The sequence below is a fragment of the Phodopus roborovskii genome, unplaced genomic scaffold (assembly GCF_943737965.1).
Source record: "Phodopus roborovskii unplaced genomic scaffold, PHOROB, whole genome shotgun sequence".
NCBI classification, from domain to species: Eukaryota; Metazoa; Chordata; class Mammalia; order Rodentia; family Cricetidae; genus Phodopus; species Phodopus roborovskii.
Window position 1 is genome coordinate 129,710 of NW_026126442.1, and position 19,791 is coordinate 149,500.

General features: G+C 41.2%; 1 protein-coding gene across 7 annotated transcripts in view; it reads left to right on the top strand.

Moving 5' to 3' along the window:
* The first annotated feature begins 508 nt into the window (after positions 1–508).
* The window catches only part of Unc13b (unc-13 homolog B), a 207,763-nt gene continuing 188,480 nt past the window's right edge, over positions 509–19,791 (top strand). For all 7 annotated transcript variants that reach the window (XM_051187633.1, XM_051187639.1, XM_051187635.1 and 4 more), the window contains exon 1: positions 509–799. In XM_051187633.1, coding sequence (XP_051043590.1) covers positions 778–799 — 22 coding nt within the window. In that variant the 5' untranslated portion in view covers positions 509–777. The remainder of the gene's footprint in view (positions 800–19,791) is intronic.

Here is a 19,791-nt window from a genome sequence, read left to right on the forward strand (position 1 = left end):
ATGTAGCCAAGGATGGATGGCCTTGAACCCCTGATTCCCCCAGCCCCCACATCCGAAAAAGCTGAAATTTTTCCTTCACAGTCCCAATGCAACCTTGTGTAATTACTATGACAAGTATCTCTTCGGTTGTAAGGCTTAGTTAGCCTCATTAAGGAAATCCACTGCAAAGTCTTCAATTAAAAGAACCTGGTGTGTGTGTGTGTGTGTGTGTGTGTGTGTGTGTGTGTGTGTGTGTGTGTGTAAAACGTGAGAGGAGCAAAAGGTTTCAATTCCCGCCGCTCACAGGTGAGGGTTAGTTCCGCCCATTCTTGCCATAAAATGGGCGGAGCTGCTGTCAATCTCGCATATTAGGAAAATGAAGGAGACCTCGTTTTCTACGTGCTCCCAAGGGGCGGAGTCTGCAGACTGGGCGCGAGCGGATTGGCCGAGGGGCGTGGCCTTGGGGATTGGTCCCGCCCAGGCTCTCGCACGGATCCCAGCCTGAGTGACGGGAGGGATCTCTGATCGCTCACGCTTCGCAGCTATGGCGCCTCGGGGCCGCGCCCAGTCCCCAGTTTGCCAGCTGAGCCTCAGCTCTTTGCTCTGTTCACTCCGACCGTGAGAGCCCGAGCGGCTCCGAGGGAGCGGGGAACGCGGCCGGCGCCCGGGACCATGAGTAGCGGCCGGACCCGCGAGGCGGATAGCCCGAGGCGGCGCGGCACCTGCTGAGAGAAAAGAGGGAGCGGCCCGGCGTTGCGAGCGGCTGAGGTGCGGCGGAGGCTGGTCCGCGCCTCGGCCATGTCGCTGCTCTGCGTGCGTGGTGAGTGCACGGCCGGCGGGACCCGAGTCTCCCACTCCTGCCCCACACGCGTCTAGTAGCGTCCTGGCACCGCCTCTCCCGAACTTCACTCCTCGTGCGTTGCCTGGGTGGGTGGGGGAGCGAATATGTTCTTAGTCTCTTGTAAACATTCGAGGAGTTTCCCCCCAGTTTTTTGACCCCCCCTTCTGCAGTGGATTGTTGCCTCTGTTGTGGCAGCCGTGTGACAGTGTTGGTGGCTGGCTTGTGCTGTACACCTGTGCTGTAAACAGGGAAGGGGTCTGATGAGAGTACATTCATTAGGGGGACCACCTGTGGTTGGTGCCTGTCTATAGCCCTCAATCTCATACTTTCCTCCATGCACCGTGAAAGTAGTTGGCTTGGAAGCAGCTTCTTTTTATTACTCTGACCGTGTTAGTGGTACAGCTGTCACATCCCTTTAGTTTTTTGCTTTTTCTTTCTTTCATTCCTTGATTTGTATATTACTATTGTCTGCCTCCTCCCTAGCTCGTTCCTTGAACCTCAGCCTTTGTCTAGGCTAAAATTATTCTCACATAACATTTTGAAGAAGGATAGTCTGGTTTCTCTCCTTTGGGAGCAGAACATGGAGATATTTTACTTTAGCTTCTGTCTGAGGGATGTGTGTATGATTTTTGTTGGTAATAAACAGTCTTGTTATGTAGCCCAGGCTGGATTTGAACTCACTGTGTAGCTCAGGCTGGTTTGGAAGTCGTGATCTAACCGCCTCACCTCCTGTTTACATAAATCTCCCAAGAGCCAAACTCTGTAGAAATTTTGAATGAATGCAAGAATCGTGATTTTAGAGAATACCTGGTTAGAAAAAGTAGGGTTTGGATGGCTGATTGAATTTGATCTTTAGAAATTCAAGTTAGAAGCCAATCATATCTGTTGAACAAAATGATATGATAAAGTGGCTTGATTGTGAGAGCACATTTGTCCAGTACGGCCTTCCCAGAGCCTTTTCCTGTCACATTTTACTGGATAGCTACGAGTTCATGTTTCTTTTGGCTGTACAGATTAGAAGCGTTGTTGTTGTGATCTCTCTGATTACAGTGTTTCCCCAGCTGCTGGCAAATGGAACTGCTTTGGGTTGTTCTCTTCCACTGTCTCAGTAAATCTGCACTAACCCCAAATAGGATTTGCTTATTTCCGGGGATTATGAGAGATACAGGTTTTCTTCTTTAGTGGTTGATTTTTCATTAATGAGAATTTTGCTTTGGTTTTAGGGAGGCATTTTCCCTCAGCAGCTGGGAGTCTATTTATTTCTTTAGATCCCTGCTGCCGAGTAGCAGGATTTGGGAGAGGCTGGGTTTGGAAATGCCTCTTGGACAGTTTATTTATTAATTCTCTGCTGCCACACAAGTTATTTATCTGAATTTGAATAGAAAAGCTGCTGTTGTTCTTATTTGCTTTAATACCAGTCAGCTTTCATTGTCTGGACATTCAGCTGTTTAGTCTGTCACTGTAGTTGTCTGTCTGTCCTCCCGCCCTTTCTCATCCTTTCCCTCCTGCCCTCTCTCCAGCCTTAATCTAGAATCAGTCCTCCCACCTCCCAGTTTCTGGGTTTACAGGTTGGTGCTACGGGGCATGGTTTACTTCTTGCTTGTTTGTTGGGGTTTGAACTCAGTGCCCCTGGCACATGAAGCATGCACTTAACCACTTATCTAGACCCTTAGCTCCTCTTTTCTTTTTGAGGGAGTGGGCAGGGTAGAATCTCACTTAGTAGCCCAGGCTGGCCTTGGCCTTCTGATTTTCTGGATTGCTGGTGTGAGCTCTTATACCTGACAAAACCTTTTATATCTATCCATCTTTATTATTTTTTCTTATTTTACATATTGATCCCAGTTCCCTCTCCCTCCATCCCATGCTCCCCAACCCCCCCCATCCCATTCCCCACCCCCACTCCACAGGGAGGGTGATACCTTCCAAGAGGGATCATCAAAACCTGTCATTTGGAGTAGAGTCTAGGCCCTCTTCTTCTGCTTCTAGGTTAAGGGAGTATCCCTCCATGGGGAGTGTGCTCCCAAAGTTCTTTCCTGCACCAGGGATACATCTTTGTTCCACTGTCAGAGGTCCCTTAGACTGCCCCGGTGTTCTAACTGAGACCCATGTTTAGGGGGTCTGAGTCGGTCCAATGCTGGTTTCCCAGCTATCAGTCTTGGGGGGTGGTCCATGAGCTCCCCCTAGTTCAGGTCAGCTGTCTCTGTGGGTTTCTATAGCCTGGTCTTGATCTGTTTTCTTATCACTTTTCCCTCTCTGCATCTGGATTCCAGGAGTTCGGCTCAGTGTTTAGCTGTGGGTGTCTGCTTCTGCAAAAACTAAATCTTATACAGTGACAATTCTTTATATTTTGACAGCTGGAATTTGTTTTCTTTTTGAGATAATGTTTGCTTTTGTAGCCCATAATAGCCCTTAATTCATTATGTAACCCAGGCTGGTCTTGAACTATTGGTGACTGGTGGTGATTTTCCTGCCTTAGTCTCCTAAGTACTGGGATTTGCTGTACCTGGTCATAAACACATTTAATTTCAGAATTTGGGAGGCAGAGGCAGGCAGGTCTCTGAGTTTCAAGCCAGCCTGGTCTACATAATGAATACCCTACCAGTCATGGCTACATAGTAAGACCTTGTCTCAAAAATAAACAAACAAAACTAAAACAATTCCACAAATAAGTGCTGGGATTATAGATATATGACACAGCCACCACTCTCACTGGGAGGAGGAAAGTTATTTGTTGTCTGAAAACAGACTATTTAGTGATACTTTTTAACACCTCAATTTCAATTCATCTTGGAGTGGAATAGGATTAGAAACTTTTAGCCTGGCATGGTGGTGGCACATGCCTTTAATTGGGAGGCTGCAGCAATTGGATCTCTGAGTTTGATGCCACCATCCCTAATAATCTTCAGAAATTTATTTCGGTGGTCTAACCCTTCAATCAATGCCTTATTCCCCACAGGTTAAAGGCTCTCAGCGTCTTGACTCCAGTGTGCTCGTAAATGTGTATCTTTAAAATTTTATTATATTTGCATGTATATGGATGTTTTGCCTGTATGTATGTTTGTGCACCACATGTGTGCTTGATGCTCTGGGAGACCAGAAGAGGACTAGGGTTCCCTGGAACTGTCAGTCATTACAGATGACTATAAATCACCACATGGATCCTGAAATCGAATCCTTGTCCTTTGGAAGAGTAGCTGCTGCTCTTAACTGATGAGCTATCTCCTCAGTCCCTAAGAGATATTTATTTAGTGTGTGTATGTATGTAGGTTCGTGCCTTTTGTGGAGGCCAGATGACAACTAGCTGGAGCCAGTTTTTGCCTTCCACCAGGTGAGTCTGGAGATGGAAGTCTGGTTGTTAGGCTTGGCATCTACACCTGGGACTTTGTTTTTATTATAAGGTAATTGATATGCATGGTGAGATATTCAAACAGTTGAATGTGAAGTGAAAGGAAAGTGTTTTTCTGTCACCATTCTTTATTCTCATTTCTTAGTAGTAATTACTATTTACTATTTTGTGTATATTCTAGAAATTTTAATAGCGTGAATTCTACCTAGTCACCTGGCTGCCTCTAGCTCTCTTTTTTGGTACATATATTCTTTTTTAAAAAATTATTTTAAATTCTGTGTATATATGTATGTCTATGTGGGGGTATGTCCACCTGTGGATACAGGTGTCCCCGAGTCCAGAAGTGACAGTTGGATGTGGGAGCTTGAGTTGTAGGAGGATGAGACATTTCTTGTGGGTTCTGGGAACTGAATTGAGGTCCTCTATAAGAGCTACACTATGTGCTCTTAACTGCCACACTTTTGCCAGTACTTCACTCTTTAGCACTAACTTTGTTCATTCCTGCATCTGCTTTGTTCTGTGTTTGTACCCTTTAAAAGACTTATATCTTCTATTTATCAAAAATATATCCTTCCTTTCACAGTTTAAAGTCTACCTCTGTTGAAAACTTCCTCAATCCTCAGTGACCCTTTTCTCCTTTAAAACCTTAGAGAACTTGTGGTCTAGACAGTGGCATTAATTTGGCAGTGAATCATGTACACTGGCATTAGTCTTGTATTGTTTCACTTAAGGTGACCTGGGCAGAGGAGACTGCATTGACCAGATCAAACTGGATTGTCTTGAGCTGGGAAAGTGCCTTGTAAGAGGCACAAAACTAGATTGAGGGAATTACTGTTATTATTGAAGCAGAAATTGGCTAGACTAGTAAGTGTAGAAGCTGTTTGAATAACATGAAAGTTTAATTCTGAGTAGATTTAAGACAGAAAGGGTCATGTTAATAGATGAAAATAGTTCAAAAGTTTTTCTAGATCACTTTGTCAATAAAAGGATAGAACTAAGATTAATGGGTTAGTGGTTTAAATTATACGATTTTGTCAGTGGGGGCTCATTCCTGTAATCTTAGTACTTGAGAAGTAGAGACAGAAAGAGATCAGGAGTTCATGACCAGCCTAGGTTCTGTGAGAGTCTTTGTCAAAAGACCAAATATAAACAAATAACTAATGACATTATAGGAAATTTAATTTTACCTTAATACAGAGAAGACCTTTATGTTAAGGGCTGGGGTTCTGGCTGAGTGGTAGAGCTGCCTCACAGGTCCAGTCCCTGTATTTGATCTCTAACACCACAAAAAACAAACACAAACCCAAAACAAAGAATGGTGACAGTGAAGGTGTTTCTTCAGAAAGAAACATAATAGATTGCTTACGAGAGCTACTTTACATTGTAAGTTGTGAGTGAAGGAGTTAGACAGGTGTTCTAGAAGGGATGCCATCCTTTGGGTAGAAGGTTAGTTTTTCTATTTCTTTTTTTTAATTTTGGTTTTTCTGAGACAGGATTTCTCTGTAGCTTTGGAGTCTGTCCTGGAACTTGCTATGTAGACCTCAAACTTAAGGAGAGCTGTCCTAGTCTGCCTCCCCAGTGATGGGATTAAAGGCATGCACCACCACCACCCAGCAGTTTTTTATTTTAATTTTTAAGAAACCATTATGTTGCCAGGTGGTGGTGGTGCACATGTTTAATGCCAGCACTGGGGAGGCAGAGTCAGGCAGATCTCTGAGTTCAAGGTCAACCTGTTCTACAAAGTGAGTTCCCGGACAGCCAGGGTTACCCAGAGAAACCCTGTCTCAAAAAACAGAACAAACTATATATTTCTTTAATATGTTTTGATACAAATTTACTGAAAATAATACCATTTTGTTTCCATTGTAGTTATTAGTTCAATATAAGAGCACTGACCACAGTAGACTAGATAAGGACTTCTTAGCTTTCATTCTCTTGGTATGTATGCATGACTCACTTTAATATAAGCATTTTGAGAATTGGGCCTTTTATATTTCTTTGTAATTCAAATAATTGAACTATGGATTTTGATTCCAATTTGTTCCATAAGTGACCACCTTTCATTTGTTGAAAAGTAGTTTAACTTTGGGTGTGGTGGCACACATCTATAGTCCTAGCATTTAGGGGTGGACATAGGAGGATCAGTAATTGAAGGCCAACCTGGTCTACATGAGAACTTGTTTCATTATAGTGGTACTTGCCTGTAACCTCAGTATGCTGGGGCAGGAGGATCACCATGAGTTCAAGGCTAGCTTGTATTGCAGAATGAGAACCTTTAAAAAAGAGTCTTGAGAATTTAAAAAGTAATATATTCATTGTGTATGTAATTCAGTGGTAGCGTAGTGGCCTACTATAAGGAGACCCTGATTCAGTCCCCAGCACTGCAATAAGCCAACAGTCCCTGAAAGGAATAGATGATAATATATTGGTAATTATCAAATTTTGAGACTATGAAGAAAAGGGAAAAGATTTTCATGGTTTTCCCACCACCACTCAGTCATTTTTTTTTTTAAATTCATTACCTTTGTGTATGTTTTGGGAATTGAACCCTAGGCCAGTGCTTATTAAGCAGGTGGTGTACCACTCACTAAGCTATACCTGAAAACTTTGTTGTTTTTTTTTTAACCTTTTTTTTATGTTTTATTTTTATTTTACATATTGATCCCAGTTTCCTCTCTCTCCCTTCTTCTCTTCCTCCCTCCCTCTTTCCCTTTCTCCCACCCTCTCATGCCCCCTGACCATCCTCCCCTCCCATCCCCCCCCACTCCACATGTAGGGTGATGCCTTCCAGGAGAGGTCATCTAAATCTGTCAAGTCATTTGGAGTAGGGCCTAGGACTTCTCTCCTGTCTCTAGGTTAAGGGAGTATCCCTCCATGGGGAATGTGCTCTCAAAGTCCTTTCATGCACCAGGGATACATCCTGGTTCCACTATCAGAGGTCCCTTAGTCTGCCCAGGCCTTCTAGCTGAGACCCACGTTTAGGGCGTCTGAGTTGGTCCAATGCTGGTTTCCCAGCCATCAGTCTGGGGGCCCATTAGCTCCTCCTTGTTCAGGTCAGCTGTCTGTGTGTTTCTGTAGCCTGGTCTTGACCCCTTTTTTCTTATCACTCCTCCCTCTCTGCATCTGGATTTCAGTTCGGCTCAGTGTTTAATTGTGGGTGTTTTTCTGTTTCCATCAGCTACTATAGGTTTGAAGAGAAAACTGAAAACTCTGTTTTTATTATAAGAGAATTGATATGCCTGGTAAAATATTCAAGCTGTTGAATGTGAAGTGAAAAGAAACTTTTCCTGTCATCATTCTTTTTGTTTTGTTTTATTTTTTTTTTTCCTGAGACAGGGTTTCTTTGTGTAGCTCTAGGTTGTTCTGGAACTCACTTTATAGACCAGGCTTACTAAAGGTATGTGCCACGACTGTCCAGTCTATTTCTTATTTTTTAAAAGTAAATTTCATGGGACTAGAGAGATTGTTCATCAGTTAAGAGTACTGACTGCTCTTCCAGAGGATTTGGGTTCAATTCCCAGCACCCACATGGTAGCTTAAAACTATAATTGTAACTTCAGTTCTAGGGGACCCAACACTTTCACATAGACATACATGCAGGCAAAACACCAATGCACATAAAATAATAACAACAAAAGTTAATTTCATGTTTTCTTTTTAGCTTACATAAGTCATGAATACATACATACATATATACATATGTATATATGTAGCTGTATAGTCCTTTGCTGGCTTGGAATTCTCTAGACTGGGCTGGCCTTGCCCTTGTAGGGATCCTTCTGATTGCTAGAATTATTAGCATATGCTACCATTCAATACCTGATTCTTAATAGGGAGAACATTCCACTATACATGTCCTTACTTTAAACAGTTTAGGATTGGTGGGTATTTAGGATTTTTAAAATTTTTTATATATAAAGAGAGAGAGCCTGGAGTTTGGTTCCCAGCATTACATAGTGGCTCACAGCCACCTATAATGTCAGTTCCAGGGGTCTGATTCTCCACACACACATGATGCACACAAACTCATGTTGGTACAGATACTTACATATCAAAATAATAGTTTTTAAAACAGAAAAGAACAGGTAAATAACAAACCAAACTTAAAAGAATAGAATAATTTAATTTTATTATATTTACGTATTTGTTTTCATGTAGGAGGTACACATGTCACAGGCACATGTAGAGGTCAGAGTTCAACTTGCAAGAGACTGTTCTCACCTTCCACAAGCTTGGAGTCATGTGCTTTTACTCACTGAGCCATCTTGCCAGTCCTCTTTGATCCTTTTGATAGGCATACAGTATTACCTGCTGATGAAGGACCTGCCTCTACAGAAGGTGATCATCTAAGAGACACTGAGCCATTTTGTTTCCTAATGGATCCACCTGAGTATAATTATTATGCCAAGGAAAACAGCAGTGAACAAACCACACAGGAGATTCAGGTAAAGCCCTGACTGTAAAGCTAAACACCTAACAAATAATGCCAACAAGCTTTAGCACTATGATAGTTATGTAGTTTTTAAGACAGGGTCTTACTGTGTATCCCTGGCTTAGTAGACTAGGCTGGCCTTGAACTCACAGAGATCCTCCTGCCTCTACTTTCCATGCTGAGATTAAAGGCATGTACCACCATGCACAACCCTGACTTACATTTAAAAAAAATAATTTAGTGTTTGTGTGTGTGCATATGATTGTGAGTATGTGTGCATATGTTTGGAGACCAAAGGTGATTCTCCTGGTGGTATTTATGAGGAGGGATGTCTAACTTATTTTCTGATTGTTGGTACCTGGGGTTCACTTATTAGGCTTGCCTGTTAGCAAGCCCCAGGAATTCTGTCTCTGCTTCCCCAGTACTGGGATGTATGCCATTATGCCTGGCTTTCTTATGTGGCTTCTGGGGATCAAATTTAAGTCCCTATACATATATGACAAGTACTTTATAATAGGTTTCCTGCCTCGCCCCAGGTTTCTCTGCCAATGCAGTAAGCCAGATCAAGCTGAATTGGTAACAGGTTTATTCCAGGTGGGTTCTCCAGTTCCAGAGATAAAGGCATCCACAAACGAAAGCTGGGCGACTTTATAGGTTATAGGCAATGAGTATCCACCACAAGCTAGGTTTGTGCTTAAGTATGGTCAAAAGCTGACTGCTTTACATGGGAACTTGGGTGGCTGGCAGCTTCAGGGGAGGAAGCTGCAGCATTCTACTAAGATTTTGGAACTGGTGTTCTGGTGCCTTCCCATTGTTCAGAGACCCTCTGAGTGGGTGGGATGGGGTGGGGGAGGAATGGGGCTTTCTAGATCATGCAGGGTTGAGCTGGAAGTTCCAACTGAACACTTTAAAGACTGGCTTTTTTTTTTTAAAGTGTATGATTTTTATTTATGGGTGTGGATGTGTCTACTTGTGGTGCAAGTACATACAGTGGCCCATGGAGACCAGAAGAGGGTGTCAGATACCCTGAAGCTGGAGTTACTGGTGGCTCCAGTCCTTTGCAAGAGCAGCAAGCACTCTTAAGTGCTCAGCTATCTCTCCAGGTCCCCTGGCTTACTTTTTAAAAAGCAATTTAAATTTATTTATTGTGATGCTAGAGATCATGTTATGTAAGAGCTCTTCCACTGACCAAGTGGTGGTGTTGCATTGACATTTCTTTAATCCCAGAACTTGGGAGGCAGAGGCAGAAGGATCTCTGTGAGTTCAAGGCCAGCCAGGGCTACACAAAGAAACCTGGTCTCAGGAAAAAAAAAAGAGAGAGAGAGAGATCTCTACTACTGAGCCATAATAACACGAGCCCTTCCCTCCCCCACTTATGCCCTTTAAAAATGGTATCACTGTGTAACCTAAGCTCTCCTGGAACTCGAATTTGATTTAATCCTTCTGTTTTAGCTTCTTAAGTACTCAGATTACAGATGTGAGCCACCACACCTAGCTTTGTCAAATTTACTTTTTTTTTTTTTTTCAGAGCTTTAAAATAATTTCCCTTTATCCAAGTGGTGGTAGTGCACACCTTTGATCCCAGTACTTGGGAGGCAGAGGCAGGTGGATCTCTGAGTTCTAGCCAACCTGGTGTACAGAGTGAGTCCCAGGACAGCTAGGGCTACAAAGAGAAACCCTGTCTCAAAACAAGCAACAACAATAAAAAAATGTCTAGATCTGGCTTCTCACACTGTCTGGATCTAGCTGCACGAGGAAGGCAGCTTTTCATTCCCTGCTTTGTTGTGATCCTTTCTGTGATTCCTGGGAAAAGGAATAAAAATGTAGTCACTAGGTTCATTTTTCCCCTTTGAGACAGTATCACATGTACCACAGGTTGGTCTTCACTGTAAAGCTAAGATGACCTTGAATTTCTGATCTCCTGCCTTAACCTCTTGAGTGCTGTTATTAAAGGCATCTGCTGGCCACCTTGCTGGTTCTGTAGCATCTGGGATTGAACACTCACTCAGCTGCATGCATAGTAGATAAGTACTGTAACAACTGAGCTACATCCCTAGTCTCATGTTAAAATTTATGTTTAACTTGAATAACAACTTTTAATTTATTATTTAATGACAAATCCAATATTCTTTCTCAAGTATCTAAAAGCAACTCTTAGCTGTCAACTTGACATAGCCCAGGGTTATTAGTGGGAGTCTCAATTGAGGGATTGCCTTGATCAAATTAGGCTGTATGCAAGTCTGTGCTACATTTTTAAATGGTTTATTTATTTTTATTTTATAAGCATTGATGTTTTGTGTGCACATGTATCTGTGTGAGGGTGTTGGATCCACAGGAACTGGAGTTACACACAGTTGTGAGTTTCCATGTGGGTGCTGGGAGTTGACCCTGGTTCCTCTGGAACAGCAGCCAGTTCTCTTAACCACTGAGCCATCTCTCCAGCCCAATGGGCTGTGTTTTGTGATTGTCAATTGATGTAGAAAGGCCCAGCCCACTGTAGACTAGCCATTGGGAGGGCTTCTGGTCTGTGCAGGAGAGTTAGCTGAGCATATATTGGAGAGCAAGCTACTAAGTAGTCTACCTCTGTGGTCTCTGCTTCAGTTTTTCCTGACTTTTTTCAAAGATGTCCTGGGACCTGGAAGCTTAAGATGAAATAAACTACTTTCCCCCCTAAGTTGCTTTTGGTCAGAGAGGATTAACACAGCAACAGAAAATCTAACTGGAACAGCCACTATCTACTGTATGTGTAGGAGAGGTCCATAGATCAAAGGAGAAAGAAGCATGAGGGTCTCTGTTTCTGTACTGGTGTTTTCCATAGTGATTAAGTGCTTACTCGGTATTGTGCTCAAGACATATAGGGCCATAAATTGTGTTGGGTTATTTTCTCTTGCAGCTGTTTTTGATGTATATGATATTGTGTTGTAAATAATGCTGAGAAAGAAGAAAGAGGTTAGAGGGCAATGAGTGAGGAAGATGTGCTTAGCAACCAAGAAGTGGCTGGCATTTGGACACTGAGAAGAGAAATACTTGAATATAATTTGAATTGAGTCCTGAGTAAGGGATGAAAATTAGTAAAAAGGGAAAAACAGAAAACCAAAATACCGTTAGGATAGGGAATTCTAAAAGAAGTGATCAGAGGGTAGAGATGAATGAAGAGATCATTTGGTTTCAGAAGTAGAACCATTTCAATAATGTGAGGGCAGTGTCATATTCCAAGAGTTGAGAATTTGGGAAATGAAGACATAGAATGAGCAAGTGTAGGGTAGTCAGATGTTTTACAATGAAAAGAATGACTCAGAATAGTCTTAAGAAAGAAATTTTAGTGTTTGGAGCCTGAAGGGAAGGACTCTAAAGGAAAAAGTCAAGAACTGAGGACTTAGTCCACTGGTAGAGGGCTTGCTTAGCATACACAAGGCACTGGAGGTTGATCCTCAGTGCCTTAAGGAAATAAAGGGCAAAGGCACAATGAGGTGGGAGTAAGAATTGATAACTGATTTCTATATCAAGTGAAATGGAAGATTATTGGTTGGTAATAACATGGGTTGGAGAACTTAAGAAAAGTGCAAAGAGTTTCATCCATTCATATTTTTTGCCTCAACATGTGTTGTGCTAGCCACTTGGGGCAGAAGAATGAGAAAAATCTCTTACTCAGGTAGAAGTTATGCTAAAGGTCAATGAGAAAGTAGACTTTAAATACATGTTACACAAATTACTGTAAAAGTATAACTGTGGGCTGCTGAGACGGCTCAGCAGATATGGGTGCTGATGACTTGAGTTGATTTCTGGAACCCATGTGAACATAGATAACAGACTCTTATAAGTTGTCTTCTGACCTCTACATGGGTGCCTGGTATGTCCTCTCTCAAAATAAACTCAACAACAACAACAACAACAACAAGTCCCACTAAATTACAACTAGTAAAAAGACTGATACATGCTGTGAAGTAGTCTTCATGTCATTGTGAGAACAAATGCTAGGGGAAGTGACCACTCACGTCACAAAAATCTTTCATAATAAAAGCTACTATCTGGGCAAAAAGGAAATCTTACCAAGTGAGAGGAGAATAATGATGCAGGGAAGAAGAAATGATATTTTTAAAGAAAGAGAAGCTGAAAGCAAGCAAAGAAGAGAAAAGTTGCATTAATGTGAGGCAAGGGATATAAAGAATTCTCAGTTATAATTACAGGGCTTTGGGAGGCCACATGAAGTATGAGATGTTAGTAGAAATGAGATGGAAAAGAGACAGATCAGTATGGTGTTTGCCCTGCAAGCAGGAGTGTAGGCAGAATATTCTGTCCTGCCAGTCAGCTCTGTCCTGCCTGGTGGCTGGCAAATAATCAGACAGAGACTTATTATTAATTATAAATGCTCAACTGACAGCTTAGGCTTGTTACTAACTAGCACTTAAAACTTAATCTATGTGCTGCCATGTGGCTCATGGCTTGTCATTTTACTTTCTACACATTCTTCTTACTTTGTCTGTCGAATCTGCCCTTTTTTCTTTCCAGTATTCTCTTAGTCTGGCTCTCCTGCTTAACCTCTTCCTGCCTAGCTATTGGCCAGTTGGCTCTTAAGTAAACCAATGAAAGTAATACATATTCACAGTGTACAAAAGAATTATTCCATAGCATTTCCCCTTTTTTGTCTAATTAAAAATATATAATTTTAACATAGTAGAACTATATATAACAAAAAAAGTTACCAATTAAGAATTACAGTTACAATATCCAGGATTTAGCAAAATTAGAGAACATATTATCTTTGTGAGTGTAAAATTTTATACATAATTTACCTTTTCTCATAACCCAGGAAAACTTTAATTATTTTGTCTTTAACTTCATTAAAGATCCCAGAAGGGTGTAATGTTACCTTATGACAGGGGCATCTGGCTGTCTGGACAGTCAGTCCCCAAAGTTCTTCTGTGATGTTAGAACATGCAACTCGGCCTATTGGCCTATATTACCCTGTTTTGGCTAAGTTTGGCAGTCACTTTTCTTTGTGTCCTGCTGGTCCAGTTTGCACAGCATACTGTTAGTAGTTGAAGCAAGGGCAGTTTCTTGCCCAAATGGCTAGCTTTTTCCACAAAGAAATTAAACTCCAATATGGAAGTTCTTCCGTGACTATCATCTTTTGAAGTAGATTGGTGCTGTTAGGAGCAGATGTGTCTCACTGTCACGAAAAGCCTCAGGTTATTAAACATCTTAAATGTTATATTCTGTAGGTCTTTGAAGTGTTTGAAGATCATCTATCTAAATATAAATATATTGAAAACATACCTAATAGGACTACAAGTTTGATGATTATAGATGACTACTAATCTGTGCTTCTTGATTATACATTACATTTTAAAATGAGCTGCATAAGCACAATACCACAAATAAGTAGAAACATACACACAGTATAACAAAAAAAGTTTAAATTTCTATCAGTAAACCAAAATCGGCTGGGCTATGGTGGCACACACCTTTAATCCTAGCACTGGGGAGGCAGAGGCAGGTCAATCTCTGTGAGTTCAAGGCCAGCCTGGTCTACAGAGTGAGTTCCAGGACAGGCTCCAAAACAATACAGAGAAACCCTGTCTCAACCCCCCCCCCAAAAAAAAACCAAACCAAAACAAAACAAAAAACAAAATCCATACTATTGTAAAAACATTAAGATTAATAATTGCTTTATTAAAGTAGATTCAATAATCTATCCTTTTATCTCATTATTTCTATATTATATTTTCCTGTAGAAAGAAATCTTTGATTTTAACTTCTTTGTTTAGCTGCTGCTGCTGCTTCTTCCTCCTCCTCCTCCCCTTCTTCCTCCTCCTCCATTTTCTATAACCCATAACAACTTCTAACTAACCCCCCTTAAAATATGACAAACTCTATAACCCATCTTTTGGGAATGTGGCTGTTGTTTTTCTATCTTGTTTTCTGTTGTATGGGGATGCTGGTATCTTTGGGGAACCTTGAGAAAGTTAGGCCCTGGCTGGAGTAGTCTGTGAAACTGCAACAGAGATATTCTGAGATGTTGGATCACTTGGACCAACCATTTTTATTGGTGTCTGGTCCCATGGCTCAGAAAGTACATAAAATTTGAAAGGTAACATACATATCTCTATTAATACAGCTATAGACTGTGAGTTGTACCAAGTTTGTCAAAGATGATTTTTTTTTTGTTTAATGTTTGAGTACGTAAAATATAAGTTACATGTCTTGTAGTTTTTCTAGATTCATTTCTTTGTGTCTGTAGCAAGGATTTTCAGGGGTCTTCCTCTATCAAACCCGATTTTCTTTTACCCTGAATGAACCTTTAGACTTTTGTTTTCTGTGGAAACAAAAGCATACTCTTCTTCTTTAAAGCAACATGCCTTTTGACTTCCATTTTGAAGTCAAGACATTTAAAAAATATGTAGGTTGTTTTAATTTAGCAATTTCTATAATCCAGTATCTCTTAGCAGCTATTGTTCATTCATCAGCAATCAAAAAATTTAAAGACATCACAATAACATACAGGATCCAGACTCCTTGTGTATTTTGAAACTCTATGTGGTGTATTTTTTATTGTTTTCCTTTTTTTTTAAAGATTTTACTTTATTATTTTTAAACTATCCTTTTTCTTCTATAATGTCTTTACCCCTTCTCCTTTTCTTTTCAAAGCCTGTGTATGTTTTTAACCACACCCATTTAGAGATTTCTTTAATCTGGATGTCTTTACTGTGTATCTGTAACCTTTTTATTTGTCTGTATGAGCAAAACTTAAACCTCCATAGAGCTTAGCTCATGGAGTGCTGGCATCTGGCTCATTCATGTTCAGTTTCCTGAGAGCCTAGTCTCATCAGGAAGCTACAGCTGACTCTGTGTTCTGAACTTTTTTTTTTAAATTAACTTTTTCAGGCTTTATGTGGATGTATGTGGCCCTGGATGTTGGATGCCATTTGCAGGCAGAATATTTTGTTCTGTCAGCTAACTCCCAAAACCACCCAGACATTTGTTATTAATTATAAATGCCTGACTGATAACTTAGGCTTGTTACTAACTAGCTCTTACAATTTAACCTGCATCTGTTAATGCATGTGCTGCCATGTGGCTCATGGCTTGTTACTTCTTTTCTACATGTCCTGCTCCCTCTGTATCTGGCTGGTGATTCCGCCCTTCTTCCTAGTGTTCTCCAAGTTTGGCTCTCCTGCCTATCCTTTTCCTGCCTACCTCTTGACCAAATGGCTCTTTATTAAACCAATGAGAACAACACATCTTCAAAGTGTACAAAAGGGTTATTCCATAGCACAGGAGGATCTGAGTTCTATCCCCAGAACCCGTGAGGAACAAAAAAAATCAGAGCAAGGTGGCTATTACTAATGCCCAGAACTGTGGAGGGGGATACAGGCAGGTGCCCCAGGCTCACTAGCCAGCCAATCTAGCCTAGTTGGTGAGTTCCAGGACAGTCAGAGAACATGTCTCAATAAACACAAATAAGAAAAGTTGGATGGTGCTTGAGGAATGACACTGAGGTTGTCCTCTGGCTTCCATATACTCTTGCATATGTACACACACACACACACACACACACACACACACACACACACACACACACACACTCACAGTTTTTAAGCTAAAAGTACCGGATTTGTTGAATCCCTGGGTTTGATTATCTGCCTCCCCCCACATCACACACACACACACACACACACACACACACACACACACACACACACACAAAGCAGATTATCTCCAGGCTTGGTAGTGCAAGCCAATAGCTTCAACCTCAGCACTTGGGGGGAAGATGGAGGCAGAAGAATTGGGTTCAAAGTCATCCTTTGCTATATAGTGAGTTTGAGGTCTGCCTGTTTCTAAAACCCAACAGAACAAAAACACTCAGGAGAACACAGGGTAGTACTTTGGAGTATGAAACAATGATTTATAAAAGTGTTTTGTCCCAGGACTTGGGAGGCAGAGGCAGGTGGATCTCTTGAGTTTGTGGCCAACCTCGTCTACAAAGTGAGTCCCAGTACAGCTAGAGCTGCTACTCAGACAAACTCTGCCTTGAAAACCAAAAAAGAAAAAAAAAAAAAAAAGTGTTTAGACTCTGTGGGCATGGTGGTGCACACCACTAATCCCAACACTCATGAGGCAGAGGCTGATGGATCTCTAAGGCCAGCCTGATCTACTGAGTGAGTTTCAGGATGGCCAGGGCTTTTACACAGAGAAACCCTTTTTCAAAAAAATAAAACAAACAAAAAAGTTCTTAGACTTGAAACTTTAGAGGAAGATAGTTTTATGTACTGACATCCTGTGACTCAGACTCGCTGTAGCTATGGTTTCTGTTTGTTTAGGATATAGACATGATTATGATAGGTGTTTTATAGATTGACTTTGATAAAATAACATTCATGGTTTAACCCCCTTCCCCTCACACACTGGAAGGTAGTATAATATGATGGAAAATCCAGAATTTTGGGGCCATAACTTTATTTATATATATATAGCCATGTGTTTAAGTTTCTTCTAATTTTTTTCTTGTTGTTTGTTTTTTGAGATAGGATTTCTCTGTTTAGCCCTGGCTGTCCTGAATGCACACTGTAGACCAGGCTAGCCTTGAATTTAAGAGATCTGCCTGCTTCTGCCTTCCAAGTGCTGTGATTAAAGGCATGTGACTCCATGCCTGGAAAAACTCTGAATTTCATATGGGGTTAGATTATAGAAAGATAACTTTTTCTCATAAAAATAGTAGCAGATTGGCTAGGGAGATAGTGCACTCAGTAAACATAGGGCCCCAAGTTTAGCCCTCAGATCTAAGTAAAAAAGCTGGACTTAGTGCCTGGGGAGCCAGTTACCTTAGGTTTCCGGTTAGCTTCAGGACAGTAAGAGACTTTGTCCCATAGAAGGAAGTGATAGGGGCTAAAGAGATGGCTTAAGAACGCTGGCCACTTTTCCAGAGGGACCTGGACTTGATTCTCAGCACCCACATGGCAGCTACCTATACCTCTAGTCCAGAGGTTCGGACCTCTTCTAGCATCTGCAAGAACCAGGGCTGCAAGTGGTGCACAAACATACATGCAGGTAAAATGCCCATACACACAAAATAAAGACAAGAACAAAGGAGGGAGCAGCTAACGTGATGCACCTGATGAACTGTGCCTAAGGAATGACACCTGAGGTTGACCTCTGCTCTCTGCATACACACACATGCACATGTACAAATGCATACACTCAGGTGAACACACACATACACAAAGAACAGTATAAACTGGTCACGGTGCCACACTTGTAATCTGAGAATTTGGGAGGCTGAGGCAAGAGCAATATTGAGTTTGAGGCTTTTTCAAAGCAAACAAAAATAGTCTACTCTTTGTAGATCATTTCTCAAAGTACAGAAATATGGCTGGGCACTGTTAGGAAAAGTTTTCCACTAACCTGGTCTCATAGCTGCATCAGTACCAAATAACATGGAGACGCTGTATTATATATAAAGCTGTTGGCAGGTTACTAGCATTTCTTATTGGCTAGCTCCATTTTAAATATTAACCCATTTCTATCAAACTAAGTGTTTCCACGTGGTCTTATTTTACCAGAGAGAGGGTTTGGACCTCTTTTCTCAAGTCTCTACATCTTGACTCTCCTCTACTACATCTCCCAGAATCATCCTTGTCTCCTAGTCCCGCCTATCTTGCTTTCCTGTTGACCAATAAGAGAAACATATTTATAGAATGACATCTCCCATCAGTGTACCATGACTCATGCCTTTAATTCCAGCACTTGGGAGGTAGAAGTAGGTATGTCTGCCAGTTCTAGGTCAAGCTGGTCTACATAGCAAGTTCTAGTCCAGCTACCTAAGGCTATATGGTGAGACCCTGTCTCAAAACAAGAAACAAAATTTTAAGAAAACCTAACCTCTCCAAAACCCAGAAACTAATAAAAAAACCCAGCCCCAAACTCAAAAACAGAACAAGAAAGAAACAACAAAAAACGAGGCAACAACAGAAATGACGTCAGTAGTGGTACCTCATGCTGTAATCTCAGAATTTGGGAGGTGAATGATAGAACTACATATCTAGTTCTAGACTAATCTGGGATACATGAGACCCTGTCTCAAAAACACAAATGCTAAAATAAAGAGGTGAAGAAAGAAATAAGGAAAAAAATGGAAAATATACCTATAAGAGAAAAATAAAAGTTAATCTAACCCCTTTTCTTTTATCTATTTCCTTTTCATTTTATGCATAAAATTATGTTACATTTTATATGTACTGATTTCTTCTCCTTTATTTTTCTTTTATGTGAATGGGTATTTTGCTTGCTTGTGTGTGTGTACCACAATATTGCCTAGTGCCTGTGAATTCTAGAAGAGGACGTTGGATTCCCTGGAACTGCACCTACAGGCAGTTATGAGCCACCATGTGAGTGCTGGGTCCTTTGGAAAAGCAGCCTATCCCCTAATTTCATTCTTTTAAAAAGATTTATTTTATTTATGTATGTATGTTTGTGTTAGTTATGTTTATGTGTGTGCAGGTATCCAGAGAAGCCAGAAGAGGGAGTTGGGTTTGGTGAAACTGGAGTTACAGGTGTTTGACAGCCACCTGACATGTGTTGGGACCTGAACTCTACTCCTCTGCAGAGCAGTGTGTGCTCTTAACTGCCAAGTGTTTTCTCCTGTCATGCTATATTGAAAAAAAATCACTGCCATGCTATATTGAAAAAAAAAAATCTTGTGTGTGTGTGTGTGTGTGTGTGTGTGTGTGTGTGAGAGAGTGAGAGAGAGAGAGAGAGAGAGAGAGAGAGAGAGAGAGTTGTATGAATCCATATGTAAACACACATATGAAAGTAAGGACGGCTTTGGGTGTTGTCCTCATCTTCTATCCTGTTTGAGACTGGGCCTTTTTGTTGTTCATGCTCTAGAGGATTTTCCTGTCTCTGTTCTCATCCTTCTGGGGATTACAGACACATACTACTGGGTCCAGCTTTCATGTAGATACTAATAATTAAAACTCCGGTTCTCAGTCTTTACAGAAAACATTTTTTCCCCCCTGAGACATGGTTTCTCTGTGTTACCTTGGCTGTCCTGGAACTCACTTTGTAGACCAGGCTGGTCTCTAACCCAGAGATCCACCTACCCCTGTCTCCACAGTGCTGGGATTACCAGTGAGCCATCTCTCTAGCTCCTGAATCAGAATTAGAATCCTGAGTTCTAATCATTATTAAAATAGC